This window comes from Lontra canadensis, unplaced genomic scaffold (genome assembly GCF_010015895.1).
Source record: "Lontra canadensis isolate GAN:19392208 unplaced genomic scaffold, GSC_riverotter_1.0 scaffold26, whole genome shotgun sequence".
Classification (NCBI taxonomy): Eukaryota; Metazoa; Chordata; class Mammalia; order Carnivora; family Mustelidae; genus Lontra; species Lontra canadensis.
This window is the reverse complement of record NW_022631020.1, coordinates 19,133,788-19,158,070: the sequence shown is the minus strand read 5'-3', so window position 1 is coordinate 19,158,070 and position 24,283 is coordinate 19,133,788. Positions and strand designations below refer to the sequence as shown.

At 42.5% G+C, this 24,283-nt stretch overlaps 1 protein-coding gene across 1 annotated transcript in view; it reads right to left on the bottom strand.

Moving 5' to 3' along the window:
* Positions 1–24,283, bottom strand: part of LOC116871499 — a 57,933-nt gene continuing 33,650 nt past the window's right edge. Inside the window, exons 6-8 of the mRNA XM_032864219.1 lie at positions 10,478–10,562; positions 2,677–2,720; positions 1–543 (exon numbers count right to left, since the gene is read on the bottom strand). Coding sequence (XP_032720110.1) covers positions 10,559–10,562 — 4 coding nt within the window. The 3' untranslated portion in view covers positions 1–543; positions 2,677–2,720; positions 10,478–10,558. The remainder of the gene's footprint in view (positions 544–2,676; positions 2,721–10,477; positions 10,563–24,283) is intronic.

The window sequence follows — 24,283 nt, the reverse complement described above, 5'->3', positions numbered from 1 at the left end:
GAAACAGAAGTTGTACATCGATTGTAGCAGACATTACTGGAGGAGAGAGCAACCATATGAAAGAAGTTTAGCGCCTCTTTACACCGCATTCAACATCCCTTTAAATATTTATGAAGCGCCAGCTATGTGCCTGATCTTGTTGGAAGTCACCGTGGCTCCAGAGGTCTATGGCCCATGAGAATCTGCACAGTATCAGAGTGAATGGCCACCCGTGGGGCTGTCGAGAGTTTCATGTGTCACACAGGAACATCATAGGGTGGGAAGATACCTTCCTGTGTCAGTCATCGTCCTCCAAAGGAAAAGAACCAATAGGATGGATATCTGTATCTAAATATCTGTCATTTGATAAAGATAAAGACTGATTTTAAATTAGCTCACATGATTAGGGGGCGGGTAAGTCCAAAATTTTTGTAGAGCCAGCAAGCTGGAAACTCGAGCCTTGAGATGGAATTCTTCTTCTTTGGGAAACCTCAGTCTTCTGTTCTTTTGACCTTCCGTTGACTGGATGAGGCCCAACTGCATTATGGAAGATCATCTCCTTTACTAAAACCAAATAATTGTAAATGTTAATCACATCTTCAAAATACCTTCACTGCCACTTCTGGACCAGCGTTTATCTAAAGAATGGGGCACCAGAGGGAAGCCAAGTTGACATGGAAAATTAACCACCACACCTTCCAAACAGTGTCCTATTTCATGAAACTGAGCTTCTTTTGAGGAAAGATGGCTGTCGGGTCAGCAAAAAGCCACAGCTTCATAAGCTGTAAAGAACTGAAACTACATGCATGTAGTGTAAGAGCGTCTGCAACTGCAGGGTCACCCCCCTTAGTCACTTGTTCTTCAGACGGACTTGTGGAGTCCAAGCTGTGAATAGATGAGCTCTGGGGGTCTCTCTCTCAGCTGTGTAGCTTAGGGACAGGAGGAAGCCCTCTCCATAAACCCAGGTACAGTAGGCATGTGGACACACTGCACTGTATCTAAATGCTCCTTTATTAATGAAGATGTTCTTTATTATTAATTCATCTTTTATGTATCATTTATGTATGACTCTGTTAAGGAGGTATAATGAGGTCACAGGGGAGGAAAGCATTTCATAACTAACCTGACAATGCCCAGCCCCCTCCAAAAAATCACTTTTCACACCCACCTATGTACCTCTCTATGCCTTCAGTCTCTAGGCTGTATATGAAGAGAATGTTAAAGGATCAACCTTTTCTACCCATGAATGAGACACAAACCAATGTTGTTCAGCTTTCCAAGGAGAGAGAAAAGATAGTTACCATTAAGTAAAGACTAGAAACTTGACCTCCTCCTCCAAAAAATTCCAGAATGGATTATTAAATAGATTGTTTGTGGACTTTTTAGAGCGAGAACTGACCGCTGGAAACAATATCAGATGACTTCTACCAAGTCATCTCTAACAAAACACTTTTCCTTCTTGGGCTGCATTGTTAATCTCATTCAATGTAGTAATACTGCATCATAGTATATTATATTTTTACAAGTTCTTTGAGAGCTCGATCATAATATCTTTTTGGACAATTTAGGGAGAGAGGCTGGATTTAAATATCAATTACATGGGCACATTGTTAGTAGGATAGGTCTATTCAAGATTGTTGATGAATGGAACAATGTCAAAGTGAAGAGAAAGGGGTAGGAACAAGGTTCTGTTTAAGCCTTTTCTACTAAACTTTTATCAGCAAATTAAATGAATATGCAACAATCATGTTAACAAAATTTATAGATGACACACATCTTGCTGGGCTCACTAATCCAACAAATATGGAATTAACATTCAAAATCATCCACACAGGCTTCAGTAACAAAAAGAAACAAAGAGAGAAAGTAACAGGGATAAATGTGTATCATACAGTTGCTTAAGATGCAGCTTAGCAGAAGTTCATGTGAAAAATTATCTGGAACTCTGCAGCAGTTGCAAGTTCAAGAAGCAAATAAAATGGAATATCTGTAACACACACACACACACACGCACATACACAGACACACCAAATAAAATAGCTTTTAAAAGCTGGAAAGAACCCTAGAAATTATTCAAATCAAATCCCTCATTTTACAGAGAAAAGTTGAGCATGCAATCATAGAAACACAGTAACTGATAGTAAAACCAGTATTTATATTTTATTGTAGACATCAAAACTTTGAGTTGTTTTTATTGTGGTCTTGATTTGCATTTCCCTGATGACTAGTGATGTTGAGCACCTTTCCATATACCTTTTCAATGGCCATCTGGATGTCTTCTTTGGAAAAATATCTATTCAATTCTTCTGCCTACTTTTTAGTAGGTTATTTGGTTTTTTGCTATTAGAGTATAGAAGTTTCTTATGGGTTTTGGATATTAACCCTTTTCAAATATAAGATCTCCAAATATTTTCACCCATTCCATAGGTTGCCTTTCCATTTTGTTGATTGTTTCTTTTTCTGTGCAGAAGATTTTTTTAGTTCAATATAGTCCCACTTGTCTATTTGTGCTTATATTATCTAAATATCCATTGATGGATGAATAAAGAAAATGTGGTATATACATTAAATGAAATATTATTCAGCCTTAGAAAAAGAAGGAAATCATGCCATTGGGACATGGATGAGCCTGGAGGACATTATGCCAAGTGAAATAAGCTAGACACGAAAGGACAAATACTACATGATATCACTTACCTGTCCAACTCCCAGAAACGGAGCAAAATAGTGGTTCCTAGGGGCTGGAAGTAGGGAGAAATAGAGAGAGGTTAGTCTAAAGGCACAAAGTGCAATTACACAAAATGAATAAATCCTTAGAGATCCACAATACAGTGCAGTGCCTATAGTTAACAATACCATATCATGTACTCAAAGTTTTGCTAAGAGTGTAGGTCTTATGTTCAGTGTTAACACAAATAATAACAACAAATAAAGAAAAAGTTATTTCAATAGGCAACGGTTATTTCAAAGAGCATAAGCAAGATTTTGAGGAATACAAAAACAATATAATGGCAAGAGATTTTTAGTTTAGCCTAGCATATAGTAGAATCGCCTAGAGGGGGGTACTATTTGAGGTAGCACGGCAGCTATATTCTTCCCAATACCGAATAGCAAAACTAGGATCTACAAGTAGAAGTTAAAAAGGAAAATTCAGGTGTAGCTATGAAAACCTTTTGAACAACTGAAGCCACCCATTGATGGGAAACAGCACTTCAACAAGAATTGTATTCCCATTCCTGTGATAGATCTAAGCTCTAGGCCCGCTGAAAACAATTGACATAAAAGGGATTCAGAATTTGGGTGAAGAAGGTACAGTAGATGATCTACTTCCTTTCTATTTCTTTTTTTTTTTTAAAGATACATTTTTTTGACACAGAGAGAGAGAGAGAAAGAGAGCACAAGTAGGCAGAGCGGCAAGCAGAGAGGAGAAGGAGAAGCAGGCTCCCCACTGAGCAGGGATCCTGATACAGGGCTCGGATCCCAGGACCCTGACATCACAACCTGAGCCGAAGACAGGCACTTAACCAACTGAACCACCCAGGCCCCCCTTCCTTTCTATTTCTAAGATTCTATAATTTCAGACAACTGCCTCACCAACTTCTTATGCAAAAATAAACGGGATTTTTTTTCTAATTTCCTCTCCCATTTTCAGGGATCAAAACTTGATTTAACACCTCTAATTTTAGAGAACTTACAATCATAATCAATAGCTAATATGCCTTATACATTCCCCATGTGCCAGGATACATGGCAAACAGTAGACCAATGATGCCTTAAATGTCCACATACCTAGTGATTACCAGATTTGGGGGGAAAAAAAAAAGGCAGGATTTTCTTCTTGTTGTTAAATACATGACTAAATGTGAGGGCTATGCTCTCGTTATGATCAAATATTTCCAAAGTGTTTTATAATCATTTTTATTCATTTACTTAAATAAATCCAATGATACAAGTATAACAAGTGAACATTTACTAATAAATCTAGTTTTATAAGTACATTACAATGGAATTAAAAGCCTACTAAAAATCCAGTGCCAATCCACATAATTTAAATCATTTTATTGCACAAATTGATTTTTTAATTATATTGGTTTCTCTCCTGTTCATTCTAATAAAATCTTATATTATTGAGCCCTTATGCTAGATAAAAAGTGAAGCAAAAAAAAAAAAAACTGAGGCAATCATTAAGTATTTAGCAAAATCCATAGAATTTTATAATGCAGAGTAAATTCTAATGTGAAATATGGACTTCAGTTTAAACTAATGTATCCATCGTCACATCAGTTCTAACAAATACATTACACCAATGGAAACACAGAAGAAACTTCAGAGGTGGGGAGTTTATGGGAACTCTTTGTACTTTTTTTTCAATTTTTCTGTAAATCTAAAACTGCTCTAAGAAATGAAGTCTGGTAATTAAAAAAAAAAAAAGATTGAAGCAGTCAGGGGCACCTGGGTGGCTCAGTTGGTTGAGTCTCCGCCTTCAGCTCAGGTCATGATCCTGAGTCCCAGAGTCAAGCCCTACGGCAGGCTACCCACTCAGTGGGGAGTTTGCTTCTCCCTCAGACCCTCCCCCCTCATGCTGTCTCTCTCACACACTCTCTAATAAACAAAATCTTTAAAAAACTAAAATAAAAAATTGAAGCAGTCAAACTTTCATCAGCCCTTTGATTAATTACAATTAAGCCATGCCTCCAAAAGTGTCTATCACCCTGCATTTATCACTGTTTGCAAATATCTCAGCCATAGAAATACAGAGATACTAAAGATAGAAAGAAGCAGCTCTCATTTATAACTGTCCCACTGTGTGACATCATCACAATCTGGAAGCTTAGCTTTCCCCTACCCAATTTAACACAAGACCGGGTGTTTTTAATATATCCCCAGGAGAGTGGGAGGGTTGTTTCATGAATTTTATACATATTTGGACTATCCGATCCCTTTTCCTGATAGAATCTCCATCATCCTTCCAATTCTTCTAGCCCTCTAACTAGACATTATATCAACCCATCCCAACTGGCCCCAAGGACTCATGTCGTATGCGCAGTGAAAGTAGCTGTCAACAGGCCTGAAGTGTCTGTCACGTGCAAGGCCCTGAGCCGGGTTCTGGGGACACTGCCGTGTCTAAGGCAGGCAGCCTTCCTCTCCTCGGCAGAGAAGGAAAACATCACACGAATTTTACAATAAATAAACAACCCTATGTTTATCACACTCACAGTGTTCACACAAAAAATACTGACTGAATGAATGAATTCAACTGATTAAGAACATGGATTCAGTTTCACTTTTCCCCTTCTACCTACTACCTAGAAAATGTTTACTAAGAAAAAAAAATAGCATAGACAGAATAATGTGTGCATATCCAAAGTGCTTAAACTGAATATGTTTAAAATATTGATATAATCACTTAGTTGATGTCCTAAGTTTCAAATAAGCCCTATTTTTTTTTTTTTAATTTAAGAGGAGTTTTTTTTTCCCTGGTTAGCAGCTTCAATTGACCAGATGACTATCCTGCATGTTTTGTGAGAGCACCTCAGGAAGGCTGACTATGTGTGTTAAGTATTTAAATGTTCTGACCAAACTTCTGATGTTCGGTTCAGAGGAGTAGTGAGGGAACTCTCTGTTCTGTCAGCAGGATAAGGCAGTAACTGCGCACCCTGTCCGAGAACATCAAAAGGCATGTGTTTGTTTGGTTTTCTGCCAGCTCTCTCCAGCTACTCAGGTGAGGCTCAGAGTTGGACATACCCAGGGAGGGAGCGGCAGGTGTAGGCAAGGGAGTGATTAAAACGACGGAATGCATCCAAGTGGTGCAAGGAGGGAAATGAGGGCATGAGTGGGGCCTTCTCAAAATAGCACTTGAAGACATAGGATTATGCTTCACTATTCTTTTCTCCTCAAAGGAGGAGTTCAGGGAGCCAATAGAGCACATAACAGGGTTTCTAACCAAGAGGGAATAATAGAAAGATCATTTCCCACCTCTCGCCTTTGCTGTCTCTCAGTGTGTCTCTCGCCTCCTTTATTAACATGACATGCCTGGAGCCCGCTGCTTCAGGGCTACTGGAAGAACAGAGCCTTTTCGGCTTCCCCTGGATTAATCAATATTCCTTTCACTTCAATTCTCTTTTGACCTTCAAAAGTAACCTTTGTGGGTGACTTGTACTCTTGCTGGTGTGAAAGGGGCTGGATTGCTGGATTTGATCATCATGTTATTTCTATTTCTGTCGGGCTAAATACTAAAATCCTAACTCCAAAGTCAGAACAAAAAGCAGGTCCTTATTCCTCTAACCAAAATAGTTCCTTAACAGGGAAATGAGACTCAAGAGATAGAGTAAGACAAAAACCAGTGTTGATTCTATTTCCAATGACCCAATTACAATGAGAAGGAGTCGTATCACCACCCCGACAGAGACCTGTCCCAGGTGTCCCGCCCAACACTTCCACATCAATCTCTTTGGCCCAAACTCAGTCATGGGGCCACATCCTCCCTGTGGGACCACCAGGTGGGGGGCAGCACAGCCACCAGCAGGTTCAAGAACACATCGTCCAGACAGTGGAAAGTTTCTGTCCCCTTAGTCTCAAGGCATGTGAAAGTCCCCAAAGGATCCTTCTATTCATATCATCCTGCTCAAAGGAGAGTATCCCTGGAGCTGTCACTGTGCTAACTCTCGGCTTATGAATCTGACTCTCTTTCTCTTTCTTGCCAGCCCCACTTCACCGTCAACTTCAAGCCTTCACAGCACAGAGCCATTCCATTTTATTTTTGTATCTGAAACACGTGAGTTTGCTCAGTAAAACTTTGGCCAGTGCATGAATGAGTCAGTGCGTGAACAGCTAAACTGGACAGGGGAATCTGAGGGAAGACGTGAAGAAGACATATGTTCCAAGGATCTAATTTGCCCAATTGGCTTATTTTGTTTTTTTTGGAAAAGTCACAATTTATTTAGCTTTTCATTTTTTCCCACCTCAAATTGTTTTATCCAGTGGGAAGAGAATTTTTTAAAATTTTAATATTTAGAATTGCTAAATTTTCAATCCGATGCCCTGATAAAATCTTTTCTCTGAAGGCCCAGTGAACATAAATATGAGAGTGGTTTATGTCCTCCCTGTCTTCAAAAATGTTTACGATGTGCTTATCCACAAGCACGGGGTGGGAGAAATCCTTCCAGAAAAGCTGAACAAACAGGGATTCCTATCAGCTACTTATCATCTAGCTCAAGATATTTAGCATGAGACTATAAACAGATCCCTTTGCAGCTATAGATCAATAATAATGCCTTTGGGTGATTTGTAATATATAATAACTTAAAGTTCTATTTTTTTACTGTCTCACATGTAAAATGGTGTAGATACTATAACATGCCACCTTTTCAGCAAGAAATCATGGGCATGTCAACTGTCTCTTTCATGACATTATAACCCTATAGCTTCCTTTCATTAATATGAATTAATAACAAGTAGAGGTGTTGATCGTCTTCAGTTTTCTGAAAGGTGCTGTGGGATGATACTGCAGAAAGCAGGGATAAGCTTCACTTTCCACAAGATGTTGAATGCTTGGCCAACCACTTTCAAGATACTGTATTGGTACAATGATGAGTAAATACGCAAGGCAAAGTTTTAGCTTGTGTTTAAATAGGCCGTCAGGAAATAAAGAACTCCGTTGGTTTTGCGTCTGTCTTGCTTTTGAGACTGGAGATGCGTATATGATGGAGGAAGAGTAGCACCTAGTGGTCAAAAGCATCAGCTGCACCCACTACGTAGCCGATGGAAGCGTTCCAGAAAGTAGTTCAGCCACCTTGTGAAAAATGAAATTTGTGTTTCAGGGATTTTTAAAGGCTGGCATCTTCGATTCCTCAGATGGGTGTTTATCATGTCAATTAAAGAATCTGACTCAACTCTATATGCTTGAATATTTCCAGGTAAAATGTAGAAACAATCAATATAGCCAAGAATTTAGAAAAAGACCATAGGGGTTCCTGTTTGGCTGGGTCCGTTAGGGGTCAGACTCTTGAACTTGGCTCAGGTCTTAAGCTCAGGATTGTGAGTTCAGGTCCCACAATGGGCATGGAGCTTACTTTAAAACAAACAAACAAACAAACAAACAAACCCTAAACTTCCCAAACTTTTTACAGGTACCTAAAGTATATATGGTAAAAGGTACAGGTTAAAATAATATATTTCTTAGATGACTTCAGATTTTATTTAACAATTATCTTGTTTTGAAATGAATATTGCTTTCTTAAGCAATGAGTTAGTATTTCGCTGAAATTATTCAAAGAACTTATAGTACATTTCTTCTTTTTTAAGATTTATTTCTTTATTTGAGAGAGAGAGAGGGCAGGGAGAGGGGCAGGGTGAGAAAATCCTCAAGCAGACTCCTCACTGAGCTCGATCCCAGGTCCCTGAGATCATGACCTGAGCCAAAATCAAGAGTCGGACGTTTAACCAACTGAGCCACCCAAGCACTCCGGAAGTACATTTAAATAGCTATGCTGAACTTCTCTTTTCTTTCAGTGATGGATAAACACAACACAGTATTTTACACCCTTTGGACATAAAATAAATTAATAATTGAGAATTAAAAACTTGTATAGTGGAAACTAATTTTAATTACATAGCTTAGAGTTTGGATGACATTGACAGAGGTAAGGTGAAATCATTGGTAAAAGTATGAATAATCATTTGTGTATACCGTTATTCCTATACTAAATATAAATCCAACTCAAATTTTATTCCCCTAGTGGGGTATAATCATAAGAGTATGTCATTTGTCCATGAGACCCTGATAGGAAAAGACAGAACCGTGAAATTCGAATTGCACTAAACATTTTGTTTTGATTCCCCAGGCTCTTTTTCTAGTAGCAGATGCCACACACACACACACACACACACACACACACACTCAGGCCAATCATCATACCCTGCCCATTGGTCTTTGAGATTATTCTAAGGTTGTCCATTCAAAGTGCAGCTTCCAGCAGAGACACCTTCAACCAGAGCTGGAAGGGAAGTCCCTTCTTTCCCCTTAGGTGGGCAACTGTAAGGGGCAATGCTCCAGCCAAGAGCAGCTTCTTGCAGCAGAAAATGAAGGCAAATAACAAGACATATAGCCCTTAACATATGAGTCTCTCATTCTCTGGCTCCTGTTTTAAGTTCCTGTTTCTCCTCCCAGTTTCTCTTCCCATATCTCTTTGAGACAAAATCTACTTCAAGATATGTTTCCACAACCTGAAGAAAACTGACTCATACCGCGTTTCTAAAATAAGATGTAGCTCTGCTCATGCCACCACCCTGGTCAGAAAATCTCCACTGCTCTCCATTGCTTGAAAAATAATCTCCAAGTGCTTCTGACTTTGTGATTCAGCTCTAATCTACCTTTCCAGCCTCATCTCATTCAATCTAGTGAAACTGTTCCTTATTTCTTCAAAACACCTATGATTTATTCTCATTCGCTCTGCCCCATGAAAATTATTTTCTACCTCCAGACAGACACCCCTGTTTCCACCTTCTGAAATTGTATCCACTTTTAAGATCAACCACCAATGACTCATCTTCTAGAAACCCTTCCTCATTACCCCACGAATCAGCTAAGGTGAGGGTCAGCTGCCTGTAAATGAAAATGTAAAATTATAATCGTTTAAAGAAGAAATTTAATTCTTGCTCACGTAAAAGGAGCCTGGAGGTAGGGATTCCTGGCAGTTACAGCAGCAACACAGACACCAATATATTAGTGTCTGTGCTACACTAACAAATTAGCACTAACTTAACAGCTCCAAACAATGCACTTTTATTATCTCCCAGTGTCTGTGAGTGAGGAGTCAGGCCTTGGCTTAGCTACCAGGCCTCTTAAGGCTTAAACCAAGGTGTTGGCTGGGCGGTAACGTCATCAGGACCCTGGCTGGCGATGGGGGGGTGGGGGTGATCCACTTCCCAGCTCCCTCAGAACTGAATTTTTGGCAGAATTCATTTCTTTGTAGCTGTAACATTCGTCAAGCACTACTTTTTCAAGGACAGCAACAAAGAGAAAAGAGTCTCTGCTGCTTGGAGTCTCTGAATTCAGGGAAGGCATAGGCCCTCTCCCCTGATTAGGGCAAACCTACCCAAAATAATCTCCCTTCTGATGAACTCAAAGTCAACTGATAAGGGACCTTAATTACATCTACAAAATTCTTTCACCCTTGCCCTATAAGGAAGTGTTGTTGTGGAAGTGATATCCAACCTCCTTTGCCATGTCCCACTGATTAGAAGAAGCAAGTCACAGGTTTCATCCTAACCCAATGAGAGGGGATTCTATAAGGGCATGACTCATCGGGGGCTACTCAGTATTGTCCACACAAGCAGCGACCGGGGTCCTCAATTTTTCTGCTCTACCCTATCACTAGCCTCCAACCTCAAGTTCCCCTCATGATGGAAGAAGGTGCTAGAGCTCTACCCATCATGTCCTCCTAAAATACTGCAGAGATGAGGAAAGAAATAGAGCAAGAAAGAGTATTCCTCCCACCTGAGTCAGTCGCCTGTAAGCAGAAGTCCAACATGTTCACTTAAACCTCTTCAGGCTCAGCTGCTGGCAATAAGAAGCGCATTATCTGTAAAGGAGTTATTAAGAAGCAATAAAGCATTTAAGTCAGCCTGCTTTTTGTCACCATCCACCAGCAATTCTAAACAATCCAGTGACAGAATACTCCTTCCCAGAAAACACTTTACTGGTGGTCTAAATTGTAAACAACTGGTGTGATTACAGTTGAGTTTTAATAATATACTATATAGGGATGCCTAGGCGGCTCAGTCAGTTAAATGTCTGCCTTCAGCTCAGGTCATGATCTCAGGATCCTGGATCAAGCCCCACCTTCAGGTGGTCCCTGCTCAGCTGGGAGTCTGCTTCTGCCCCTCCCCCATCGTGCTCATGCACGCTCTAATAAATAAAATCTTTTAAAAATAATATATGTGCAAGTTTCAAATTAACATAGTTTTATTACTTATCCTCTAATAACACAGTATTCTATTTGGAATTTAATTCAAAGAACTCCCCATTTTCCTCCCCTCACACGAGAACTTGTCTATCTCAAGAGTACATTCATACGCTTTAGAAAATCTTCCAACTCCTGGAGTGCCTGGGTGGCTCAGTCGGTTGAACATCTGTCTTTGGCTCAGGTCATGGTCCCAGGGTGCTGGGATAGAGTCCTGAGTCAGGCTCCCCACTCAGTGGGAGGCCTACATCCACCTGTGCTCTCTGTCACTGTGTCTCTCTCAAATAAATAATAAAATCTTAAAAAAAAAAAAAAAAAAAAAAAAACAAAACTTCTAACTCCCCTCTAGACACAGTTTGTGCCCCAGCTCCAGTGGAAGGACACATCCCTGCACTGAAACAGCAGATTCCAAGTAAACAATGATAGCTTAGGAAAGAAACAGAAATGGAATTACTTCAATTCTTTCATTCTGAGTTGTTACTTTGTATTTAAATTTAAGACAGCGGAAGAGAGTGTGTGCAAACTGTGAGGTGTATTGTTTTGTTTGGGGATTGCAAATTTTAACTTATGTATGAAATGTATGAAATATTTCACTTCATGGTGATGATTTGAAATTTAAAAAAAAAAAAATTTTTTTTCAAGTAATCTCTGTGCCCAGTGTGGGGCTCAAACTTACAGGCCCAAGATAAAGAGTGGCACACTTCACCCACTGATACAGCCATGTGCCCCTTTCTTCTTTTTTAATTGTTAGTTACTTCTAAACTAGAGAACAATTTCAGAAAATGAAACATCACGTCAGTGGTCAATTTAATAGGTGCCTATTTTTGCAGATGTTTTGGTTTTATTAAATTTTAACTTTTATTAACTTTATTAGTTACTATAATGTCATCCATGACTATGACAAAGAATTATGCAATATAATAGGTTATTTTCTTTCTATTTTATTACTCCTGACATAATTATGGAGCTCAATGACCTTGACCTATCTTTCAGGAAATAAATAGGCATAATAAGTAACTACAGAACTAAGGTAGCATGCTTTGCTGAACCAGTTTTGAGATGGGGAGCTCTCAACTTCCTGTAATTCTAACATTTGGTTTCCTCAAATGCCTCCTCCATTAATCTGGGGGAGGGAGCTGGAGCAGAAATCGCTCATGCCCTCTCGACTGTAGCTGGCCCCATGGGGTGCAACCCTTTGTTCAGACTTTCACAATAAAGAAAGATCCAGGGGCACTGGCCATGACAAGGACAGGGTCAATATGTGGACATTCTCAAATGCAATACTTGGTTATTTCATTGTGCAAGAAAACAAGGATTTTGCATTTCAAAACTAAGTCATTTCTATATTTTAAATTCATATTAATAGAAATTGAATTCTATTTGTTTAAGTAACTTTTAATAAATGTTATTCTCAGTAATATTGTTATTTACTAAATAATAATGATGTCATGCGTTAAATAATACTTATTTAATAATATAATATAAATAATATACACTGAGTAAATGTTATTAAATGATAATACATTCAATTTTAAAGTAAGCATCACATCTCTAATGTGCTACATACAAATAGTTAAGTCAAATGCAAATGGAAAAAGAATAAAGCAGGGTACATTCTGGAGTTAACACAGTAAGGATATGTACCCCATAACAGCGATGATAAGATATGCATGTTCACTCCAAACCTCCTAAACTTTCCCCACGGCAGTGGGTCAGGGCAGGGGAGAAGGTATTAGAGAATCTTCCTGGAAACCTCATAAGAACACCTCCTCCCCTTTGCAGAGTTCTGATTCTTTTTGTCACTGACCCACCTCCAAGTCTTCTAGGCCAAGAGATACATAGCCCATGCTGAGCCAGCAGAGAAGAAGCAAGCCGAGGAGAAGAGCTGTGGTGCTTCTGCCTCAGAGGCTCCCTGTTCCTTCTAGGATTTCTCAAAATGGTTCTCTCTGGCTTAGAAGAGATTCCTGGCTTCTGGATGCATTCTGACAACTAACACGGTGGCAGAGGCTCCCAAGACTGCAATTCGAGATGCTCTGACCTTTTAAACAAACTGAACCTGAGATCGTCTTAACACGAGAGAGTAAAACAATGCTTTAATGGTGGGGTTTGTGTTATTGAATGTATTACACCAATTTTTTCTATTACTTAGTGGAGAGAGTCAAGTCACAAGGGGCCTGTGTCAAGCAATGACGCGAGCAGTTACGGTACTGCAGCTAGGATACATGGCGGGACCAATGTTCGCTCACACCCCAGAACTAATACCAAGGTCTGCGGGAACCCAAAACCTATTAAATCCCTTTAAAAAGGGACGGACGTTGGCAGCAAACTGTCAGACTCTTCAGACCTGACCCCTCTGTGCCAGACCACTTAAAAAAGGCAAGTAGCGCCGAGGGCTCTACGGGATGGATCTCTGAACAGAACCGAGAGCCCTCCCTGCTTGAACATCAGAAGGCGGCCATCTCTCGGACCTGTGCCCCATTTGCTCTTCTCCAGCTTCTGTAATCTCAAGTGTTCCTTATACTGACTTCCTCTATGGCCATAAAATATAGCCACCATCCCCTTTAATAAAAAATACCTTCGGGGCGCCTGGGTGGCTCAGTGGGTTAAGGCCTCTGCCTTCAACTCGGGTCATGATCTCAGGGTCCTGGGATTGAGCCCCACGTCGGGCTCTCTGCTCAGCAGGGAGCCTGCTTCCCCCTCTCTCTTTGCCTGCCTCTCTGCCTACTTGTGATCTCTGTCAAATAAATAAATAAAATCTTAAAAAAAAAATACCTTCAAATGCCCCTGCATCCCCCTTTTTTCTGTTTCACAAAGAAGCCCCTCGAAAAAATCACACGCAGACAGTCATGTCCACCATGACACTCCTGCTGTTTACCACTGCCAGCTGGCTCCTGTCCCGTCACTGCCCTGAAAACGCTCTGATGAAGATTCCCAAAGGCCTCCTGTTGGCCAATGTAATTTTTTTTTTTTTAACTTTTTTTCAGTGTTCCAAAATTCATTGTTTGTGCACCACACCCAGTGCTCCATGCAATATGTGCCCTCCTTACCCACCACCAGGCTCACTCAACCCCCCATCCCCCTTCCCTCCAAAACCCTCAATTTGTTTCTGAGAGTCCACAGTCTCTCATGGTTTGTCTCCCCCGCTCCTATTCCCCCCTCTGCCACTCACTTCTCCTTTCCATCTTTTATTCAATTCTCAGAGTCCCCCAGATTCTCTCTGTCAAGTGACCCTGTTGATCACTCTGTGTCTTTAAAACTTTTTTCCCTTTTGGGTTTCAAGAAAACACTCCTAATTCTGCTGCCTCGCTCACAGACTTTCTTGTTGTTTAAAGGTTGGTGTTCCCTAGGGATCTGCACTCAGACGAGTCATTACCTATGGCTCCAATTGTGACCTCCAGACTAGGACCATCCTCATCCCCCATGGCCCTGTGTTAGAAATGCAGATTATGTTGCCAGAATTCAGGACACCCAGTTCAATTGTAATTTCAGATAAGCAGTGAATAAATTTTATGATAAAAAATACGTAGGATGGGGGCACCTGGATGGCTCAGTGGGTTGGGCCTCTGCCTTCAGCTCAGGTCATGGTCTCAGGGTCCTGGGATCGAGCCCCGCATTGGGATCTCTGATCGGCAGGGAGCCTGCGTCCCCCTCTTTCTCTGCCTGCCTCTCTGCCTACTTGTGATCTCTCTGTCAAATAAATAAATAAAATATTTTTTTTTAAATGTAGGATGAGTATGTGTCATGTACTTTGGGGACATACTTATCCTTAAAAAAAATTGTTTATCTGCAGTTCGAACTTAATTAGGCATCTTGCATTTTTTTTTAATTTGCTAAATCTTACAATCCTAAATGCACATTTATAGTCCCTGTCACAGTCCTACTGAAATTCTGGAGATGGGACCCATAATGTTTTAATAAGCTCTCCAGGTGATTCTAAGTTCCCTAAAGTTTAAGGACCACTGCTCTATCTCACACCAGTGAGTGACCTCATCTGCTTGACATGACAACACTTCCCTCAAGTGTGAGATGCTCCTGAACTGCTAACTGATGTGGGTTTTCCTGAATTTGATTTAATTATGGGACCCACTTCTGTGTGGAAAAGCAGGAGGAATCCAAGAATCCAAGATCAAGGGTTTGGCTTTAGAGCAATTTAAACCTGTCTCGGTGTGAGACAGAAAGATTTGGGAGTGGACACAACAAGGGACAATTTGTTTTTTTTTTTTTTTTTTCTGCAAGTCCCTGTAGAGAATTTAAAACAAAACAAAACAAAACAAAAAGCCCTTGGAAACACATTTGCTGTACCCAGTCCCACATCCTTATCTCTGTAAGGGAAGGTGATGGACGGGTGGAGGCCCCCCATAAGTGTGGGGCTCTGAGCATAGAGGAGCGAGTGCCTCCCTCTGGAGTTTCTCTGAGCCACTGTGGCTTTTGAGTCTGTGGAAAGGCTTGGACGGAGAATTAAGTTGCACAGTTGCACAGTTATTCCATCTGGAATAGTCTTAAGGACTTAACTCTGAAATTGTGGAGGAAGAGGTAGACTTTAATGGAAATATCGCTGTTCAAACACCTGCAGATCCCAAGATCCAGTCATTGAAAGCCCTGCTCTCGTTCCCCACACTAGTTCACTGAGTACCCGCTCAGCGCTGCGGACCATGCCAGATACTGTACAGACTGGAATGGTTCGAACCATGGCAATCACTGATACAACAAGAAATACTGAAAGATCTGGGTTCCAGTGAACTTCACCGATAACTGTGGTAAAATTCTTGATATGTCGCTATTATAAGGAAGTAAAAATCCCAACGGTGAATGGAGGTTATTAAAAGGAGCAGCAGCAATTGTCTCAGATACTTACATAACTTTAGGATGAAAATATCAAGAAGGATAAAGGGAAAATCATGGAAGCCAGTAAGAGACATTCCATAAAATAATAAAAGACGGGACTTTTTCGTAAAGGCAAGGTCTTTCTTAACGGCAAGAAAATATCACAAGTTAGAGTAATGCTCATTATTTATTGAATGTGTTCAGTATGTCACATGCGGAGATCTTCTAATTCTATGAGAGATTTCAATTTAAAACTCCCATTGTGTGGACTAGATAATGACCAGCCTACTAGTTTCTTCCCATGCAAGGGCCTGGGAAACCGATTTGGCACAGTAGGTGGCACTGTCTCCCCTGGGTTTCTCAGTCAGGGTCCTGCAACCCAGCAGAACCTTCCTGAGGGAGGCGCTGTTGACACCGCCCACTGCCCCCATGTCTCGCTGCATCCGACTCCCGGTCACCCCAATGTGTGCCGCCCTGCCTAGCTGCCCACCTCTCTCTGAGGTTGCCCTCCTCCAGCAATGCCCTTGCCCCTCTGCTACTACCGGGAAAATTTCTACTCATCCTTTTCTCATCAGGCCTTAATGAAATGTCCCCTCCCCTGTGACACCTACTTGAGGCCTCAACATGTAACCGCCACTTGAGTGATAACCTCAGCTCTCCGTCAATGCCCGCTGTTGCACGGCAGTAACGCTTTATAGTCACTCGTGTATTCCTTCATCAAATATTTATTGATCACCTGCTATGGATCAGACCCTGTGTCCGGCCCTGAAAACAGAAAGATGCCTGGTGCGTGGGGTCTGCTCTCACGCAGGTGGCGAGCTCCAGGGGGAGACAGGGACCTGATTCCAGGATGGTGCACTAAGGATGGGCGACGATGTGCCAGGGTGAGCCGTAAATGACTGAGTGAGCGGAGGAGGTGGTGATGCCTAACAAGGGTGGTGGGGGGGGGATGCCTGGGATGGCAATTCAAGGAGCAGTCAACATTGCTAAGGAAGGAGAAGGCACTCTGGGCGGTGGGGAGAATGGAAAGGCCCGTCAGTTACCAGTGCTAGAGCTGGGGAAAACCTACAAGCAGCTGGGTGTTTGGGGGGAACTCAGAGAGACTGACAAGAGATAAGGCTAGAGACAGGAGTAGAGATCAGAATTCCCCTCCTTTTAGGAGGCTTAGCTCTTATTCAGGCAGCATATTAGAATCACCCAGGTAGCAGCATAAAACTATAGCTCCCCAGCCGCCCATCCCCACCCTCACCCTCTGGGTGCCTGGGTGGGGCAGTCAGTTGAGTGGTGGACTCTTGACTGTGGCTGAGGTCACGATCTTGGGGTTGTGAGACTGAGCCCGCCATGAGGCTCATGCTGAGCCTGGAATCTGCTTAGGATTCTCTGTCTTCCTCGCCCTCTGCCCCTCCCCCCAATGCAGTCCCCCTCTCTCTCTCCAAAAAAAAATGTACATATAAATATATATATATATATATATATTGCACACCCCAGAGTTGCTGATTTCACAGATCTAGGCAAGGGCCAGAAATCTTCCATTTAACCACCACTCAGGTGACTCTGATGCATTTGCCCAAGAACTGCATTTTTTCTTTTTTAAGATTTTATTTATTTGACAGAGATAGAAATTACAAGTAAGCAGACAGAGGGAGAGGGAGAGCAAGGAGCCCAATGTGGGGCTCGATCTCAGGGCCCCGAGACCATGACCCGAGCTAAAGGCAGAGGCCCAACCCACTGAGCCACCCAGGCGCCCAAGAACTGCATTTTTAAGAAACTTCTAAAAATGATGGGAAGCCCTTGAGGGACTTCACAAACACATAACAAAGACTTGAGTTGTAGAGAAAACAGTCTTGTTTTAAGAGGATGAGGGTGGAAGCAGACAGTACTCGTAGGTGGCCTTTTCTGGCAAAGTAAGAAATGCTAAGGGCTCCAAGCAGAGCAATAGTTTAGGGTACAATGAAATTCCCCCAACACCACCCGGGTGCCCCATTTAATGCTCTTTTTGAGGAAAATACTGATCCTTCCCACAGAACTCTGTGTGACTCACGTATGGCAGAAGACAGAAATCGGGCTCTTAAATTTCAACAACACGTTGGCAATGCTGTCTCCTTCCATCCAGCCTCTCTTAAGAGATGGACTCTTCCACCAGCGACATAGAACTGTGTACGGGCCTATTTAGCCAGAGCAATCCCATCCGGTTCAACAGTGATTTTGTTGTTGATGCAGTAAAACTTAAACTGACTCTGCGTCCTCCCCGCCAGGGGAACTTACTTAAAAGCAAGTCCCGGAAACCAGTAGAATATGGTCGGCGGGTCCCTGATAACAGAGCCCAAATGCAAGGGCGGTCAGGTCAGGTGGAGGTAACAGAGCCCGAATGCAGGAATGAGTCAGGCCAGGTGGAGACATCCAATCAGTAAAGTCCGCATAATGTCCCCCTAGCTACCAAGGATTGTGGGCCCTGCCTTTTGGGCGCCAATTTGAACCAAGGTGATAGGCTAGTTCAAATAGCTACTATGGAGTGAACTGTAATTCAGTTAGCCACCAATGTGTGACCTAGCATGACTGTGCAGCTTTCTGTGTGTTGCAATCTCATTGGCCACCTGTGTGTGGCCAGGGCCTTTGCTCTATAAAAGTTAGTCTGTGAGGCTGGGAGGAGTCACCCTCTCCGTATGAGGCGGTCCCGAATGGTCGGTTTGATTCTCGACGCTTGGCGCGAAATAAAGCTTTGCTTGACTTTTGCTTTGTATCAGTCTCGTTCCTTTGATTACGGACCCATCAAACAATTTAAGGTCCAGCTTGGAAAACCCAACCACAAACCAGTTTAAAACCAGCCCTTTCCAAAGGATCCCATGAGGCCTCTGATACTGAGAGCACCGAGGGTCTCTCTCTTGCCCGCCTCTTGGAGCTCTCCCCAGCTGCCAAGCGGCTAGACCACACCAAGTAACAAAGCTGGCTCCTATTACCAAAGCTCCCTGCACAGATGGCTTCCCTTACTAAGGTGTTTTCTTCTCTTCACTTTTTATGGATGGTATATACACAGAACATCCACTTAAAACTATGTCCCTGTGACTTTTGCAAAATTAGAGTTACTGCCCATCAAGTTGTACAAGATCCCTCATGGAAGAGCCGGATGATAAATTGCTTCTTGATTCAGGGCAAGAAAAACGTTAGTTCCTCACAAAGCCGGCCCTGCATCTTGCTGTCAAGCAGTAAGAATGCTATTATTCAACTATTTCCCCTATTTGCCTCAGCTCCAGAGAAGTAGAAATTATTGTGCCTTCCTGCATTAACTGATTTGTCTCAAGGGCCCTGGAACATTGATTCCTCTGCTATATTAATTAATGTATCTCTGGTCGGAATTGTGCACTGTGTTTGATTTTGTAACTTGCCTCCGGCTTTTCTAGAAATAGGTGCGCTATCAATTTAAGGAAATGCATTTTTATTTTACCAAAAATTGGTTTCCTTCAAAACTTTTATCTCAGTTTTATTTTTTTAAAGATTTTATTTATTTATTTGAGAGAGAGAAGCAGGATCCTGTTGAGCAGAGAGCCATAGACCCAGGACCCCGAGCTCATGACCTGAACCCAAGGTGCCTCACAGGTTTTTTGTGTGTGAATTTTTCTATTTAGTTAATCTCCGTACCCTGTATCAGAACCCAAATTCCATGAGGAGAAAGACTCCATTTAGCCTACTCACTGTGTAGCCTCAGTACCTAGCATTACGCCTGAGGGTCTGTGGTACCTATACAGGTCCAGACAGACCAACTGTGCTTCACCAATAAATAGCCTGAAAACCCCCAGGATTTAAAAGAACAAAGGGTTTTTTTTTTTAACCCTTCCTCACTCTACACATCATAAAATCAGCTGTGGGTGTTCCCTGCCTCTTAACCATTGGAAGAGTACCATGAAACCAAGAAAAGAAAGAGCAGAAGCCACAAATCACTTGTGAGCACTTCCCTTTCAAGAGCCAAACCCCAGTCACAGGGCCAGAAGTGGAAGTGTCCCCCTCCCAGGAACAGTTCCTGCACTAAGGGAATTTAGTGATTGGTAAACCCATCTGTAACACTACCGTAGGAATTAAGTCATCTGGGCTTACAAATTACATTTTCTTCAGTTAGCTAGGTGCTCTTGTGGAGGCCAAGAAAAACAAGGCTATACCCACCTCGAGTCTAGCCCTGACATAAGTACAGCCATCTTGACAAAGCAAAAGCTGGCACCTTGCACCCCCTCTCCACCCGCTCCCGCTCCCCTCAGTAATATGTGTGACATTCCTCAAGCAACCCTGGCTGCCCTAAAAGAAAAACAAATAGTTAACTTGCAGAGATCACAATCTTGCAAGACTGGAGTCTCCCTTGGTTTACAAATGTCCTAGAGATTTACAACAAAGAAGCTATCTTATCAATAGCCCAACTTCCAGAGACAAGTAACTCAGTTCCTCAATCCCTAACATCGTCCTCCCCTCCATAAAACTGAAGGAGGCTGAGGCGGAAGAAAATGGAAATAAAGTTAAACCTAAATCTCACTAACAAGGGCACTTGATAGGAGGAATGTGACATTCCACCAGGAAACTCCCAATTGTCTTCATGTTAGTGCCTCCTTAGAGGGAAAAACAGCCTTGGTTTGATAATAACCAGGTCTCCAATATCCTGACAGTCTTCTTTACCCTGATAGCCCTTCTGAACATCCTCTTTGTCCTCACCTGCCGCCGAGTCCACCCCTACTCTCCCTTTAAAAACTCTGACTGTAATCCGGTTCGGGATTCAAGTCCCTACTCCCGCTGTGTCTGTCAGGTATATATGTGCGCCCAAGCTTAAGCTTGTCAAATAAACCCTCGTGTGATTACATCGGTGTTGGCTCCTTGGTGGTCTCTTGGATGCAAAAACTTGGGTATAGGGCGCCTGGGTGGCTCAGTGGGTTAAGCCGCTGCCTTCGGCTCAGGTCGTGGTCTCGGGGTCCTGGGATCGAGTCCGGCATCGGGCTCTCTGCTCAGCAGGGAGCCTGCTTCCCTTCCTCTCTCTCTGCCTGCCTCTCTGCCTACTTGTGATCTCTCGCTGTCAAATAAATAAATAAAATCTTTAAAAAAAAAATAAATAAATAAATAAATAAAAACTTGGGTATAACACTCTTTAATTATTCCTTCCCATGTATCTTTAGTGTTTGGTACATTCGAAACTTTTTTTTTTTTTAAGATTTTATTTATTTATTTGACAGATAGAGATCACAAGTAGGCAGAGACAAAACTTACTTGTTTTTTAACAGCCTGATTTTCAAAGTATCTCACTCTACTTTGACTTGGTTATATTTAGGTCAAATATATTTCACCACACATAATATCTCCCTCCTACAAATAGCTCAGGAAGTCTAGAGAGCTGTATACTAACTTTTCCTGAGACCAATATAGTACCGGAGGCCTTTGTGTTACTGGATTTCTTTTCCTTTAGTGCCGCAGGTTCTTGGTCAGCCACTTTGAGGAAAGAAGAGAAGGAGACCAGAGGAAGAATGGTGGGCAGCAAAGCAAAGTTGATTGAGTGATAGTTACTGAGCAATAGACCCAATAGGGTTGCCTTTGGGCATTTAGATAAAGGTTTTTTTTTTTTAATCATTTTTTAATTAATTTTCAGCATAACAGTATTCATTGTTTTTGTACCACACCCAGTGCTCCATTCAGTCCATGCCCTCTCTAATACCCACCACCTGGTTCCCCCAACTTCCCACCCCCCCACCTCTTCAAACCCTTCAGATTGTTTTTCAGAGTCCATAGTCTCTCATTGTTCACCTCCCCTTCCAAGTTCCCCCAAATGCCTTCTCCTAACTCCCCATGTCCTCCATGCTATTTGTTATGCTCCACAAATAAGTGAAACCATACGATAATTGACTGTCTCTGCTTGATTTATTTCACTCAGCATAATCTCTTCCAGTCCCGTCCATGTTGCTACAAAAGTTGAGTATTCATCCTTTCTGATGGAGGCATAATACTCCATAGTGTATATGGACCACATCTTAGATAAAGGGGTTTTAACAGGCTCCTTGGTGGGCTGTTTTAATCTGATTAACCTTCCGTGTGCCTGTCATGCAATCAGGTTTTTGTCATCTACCTATCACTTTGCGGGGGGTAGGGGGTGGGGGGGTGAGTGTCCTTCCAAGGTGATGTAAAATCCTTTGAAGAATGGTTTCCTCTTAGGGCAGGTCCCCTTTCCCTGCCTGCGGGCCTTTTTTCCAACTACCCTTCATCATTAGTTGACTTTTACAGAGCTGGTGGCAGTTTCCCCGTTCTATAATAGGATAGCCAGATAACCTGAAACCCTTTCACTTCAAAACACCTGAAAACCCTGGACAAAATATAGCAACATCCTCTTAAAGCATGCCTGAGCTTAGAAGAAAATAAGGGAACTCCAAGGGCCAAAAACGAGAATGAAAGTGAAAACTACAATAGGAAGCCAGGGAGCCAAGAGTGTGTCAATCATGTGGTTGGTGGGGCTTTCCAGTCTGATGCTAGCCTCACGACCTCAGGGTTGAGAAATCGAGCACGTGCGTGCACTCACATGGGCACAATGTGGGGGTATAGCGCAGAGGGAGAGGGAGAGAGAATCTTAAATAGGTTCCATACCAGGCATAGAGCCTGTCGTGACACAGGGCTCCACCTCAGGACCCTGAGATCATGACCTGAGCAAAATCAAGAGTCAAACGCTTAAATGACTGACCCAGACACCTCTCAGAATTGAGATTTTAAAGTCTTCAAGGAAGCAGGAGACCTCAGTCAAGTTGAGAAGTTACAACTTAGACTCCATTTGAAGCTTGACTCTCCAAAAGACCTAGGCCTAAGTAAAAGTTACACCTTGAATTGCCATATTTAGCAAATAATAACATTAGTATTGTAAGGGCCTATTTAGCCAGAGGGATTCCATCTTGGGTTAAACAGTGATTTTGTTGTTTATGCAGTAAAACTTAAACTGACCCTGCCCCGCCTCAGGGAACTTACTTAAAAGCAAGTCCGGGAAACCAGTCCCAGGTAAGGAAGCCCAAATACAAGGGCGGGTCAGGCCAGGTGGAGACATCCAATCAGTGGGGCGCACATACTGTCTCCCTAGCTACCAAGGAGTATGGGCCCCGCCTTTTGGGCACCTTTTGGGCACCAATTCTGACCAAGGTGATAGGCTAGTTCAAACATCTACTAGGGTAAATTGTAATTCAATTGGCCACCCGTGTGTGACCTAGCATGACTGTGTAATTTTCTGTGTGTTACAATCTCATTGGCCACCTGTGTGTGGCCAGGCCCAACCATATGGCCTTTGCCCTTAAAGGCTAGTCTGTAAGGCAGAGAGAGGTCACTGCCTCTTTGCAAGAGACGGCCCCGGCCGGTTAGTTTGATTCTTGATGCTTGGCGCAAAATAAAGCTTGCTTGACCCCGCTTTGTATCAGTCTCGTTCCTTTGACCATGGACCCAACAGTATTAGAGGATTTTTTTCCTCCATTGGTACCCATGGTTCTTGGTCACGCCACTTCGAAGAATGAAGAAGTAGACCAGACAGTGTTGTGGGCAGCAGAGCAAGGGTCAAAGTGACAGAACAAAGCTCCCAAGGAGGGAGGGCACCCAAAGAGATTGCTACCAGTTTCTAAGTCTGAGTTTTAAGGGACTTATTGGCAGACGGTTTCAATCTGATTAACCTTCCCTCTGCCTGTCACCCAATCAGATTTTGTCACCTATCTAACGTATGGGAAAGGGTGGAGGGCTCCTTCCCGGATGGTGTAAAATCCTTTTTGAAAGTGGTCTCCTCCTTGGGGGAGGTGGGGAGCCTTGGTCCCCGCTTGCCTGCCTTCCAATTATCCTTCAACAGCACTCTAGTTAAATCAGTAATGCAAATGAACAGCAAATAAATGTTTAATATAGGTATGTCCAGTATAGTATTTGGCCATACTAACCCTAGAAAATTATTTGTTGCCTATCTGAAATTCAGATTTAACCGGGAGCTGTGTATTTCATCTGGCAGCCCTAGATACACCAGAAAAACCACCCACCAGTATAGAGAGTTAACAAGAATGCCTGCCTATCTCCATGTGGGCTCGGAGTAGGGGCAAGAAAGTACCTCCCCACAAGAATGAACAATCATACGTCTGCCCTTCCATGGTCTTATGATTTGACTTTATACTACCTGCATGATCCCCATCTACCAAGGCAGAAATTAGCACGAGAACTGCTCCCTGCCCTCCCCACCCCAAGATCATGAAATGCTGGGACTCCCAGCAGAAGCAAGTAAAACTGGCACTGAGTAAGGAAGGGCTGTGCCCTCAACTCAGGCTCCTATGGAGATCCATAGACAAAATTCTGATGGGGAGAACAAAGGCAGAGGCAATGTAGAAAAAATTAAATGTCCTTATAACCTGCAGCCCGTTGACAAATACTTGAGGCAGGCAGAGTGTCACGTTCCTCTGGGAACCCAAACTGTCTTACTGCTAGTGCTTCCTTAGAGGGAAAACAACCTTAGCTTGACAATAGCTAGGCCTCCAGGGTCCCAGGAGTCTTCT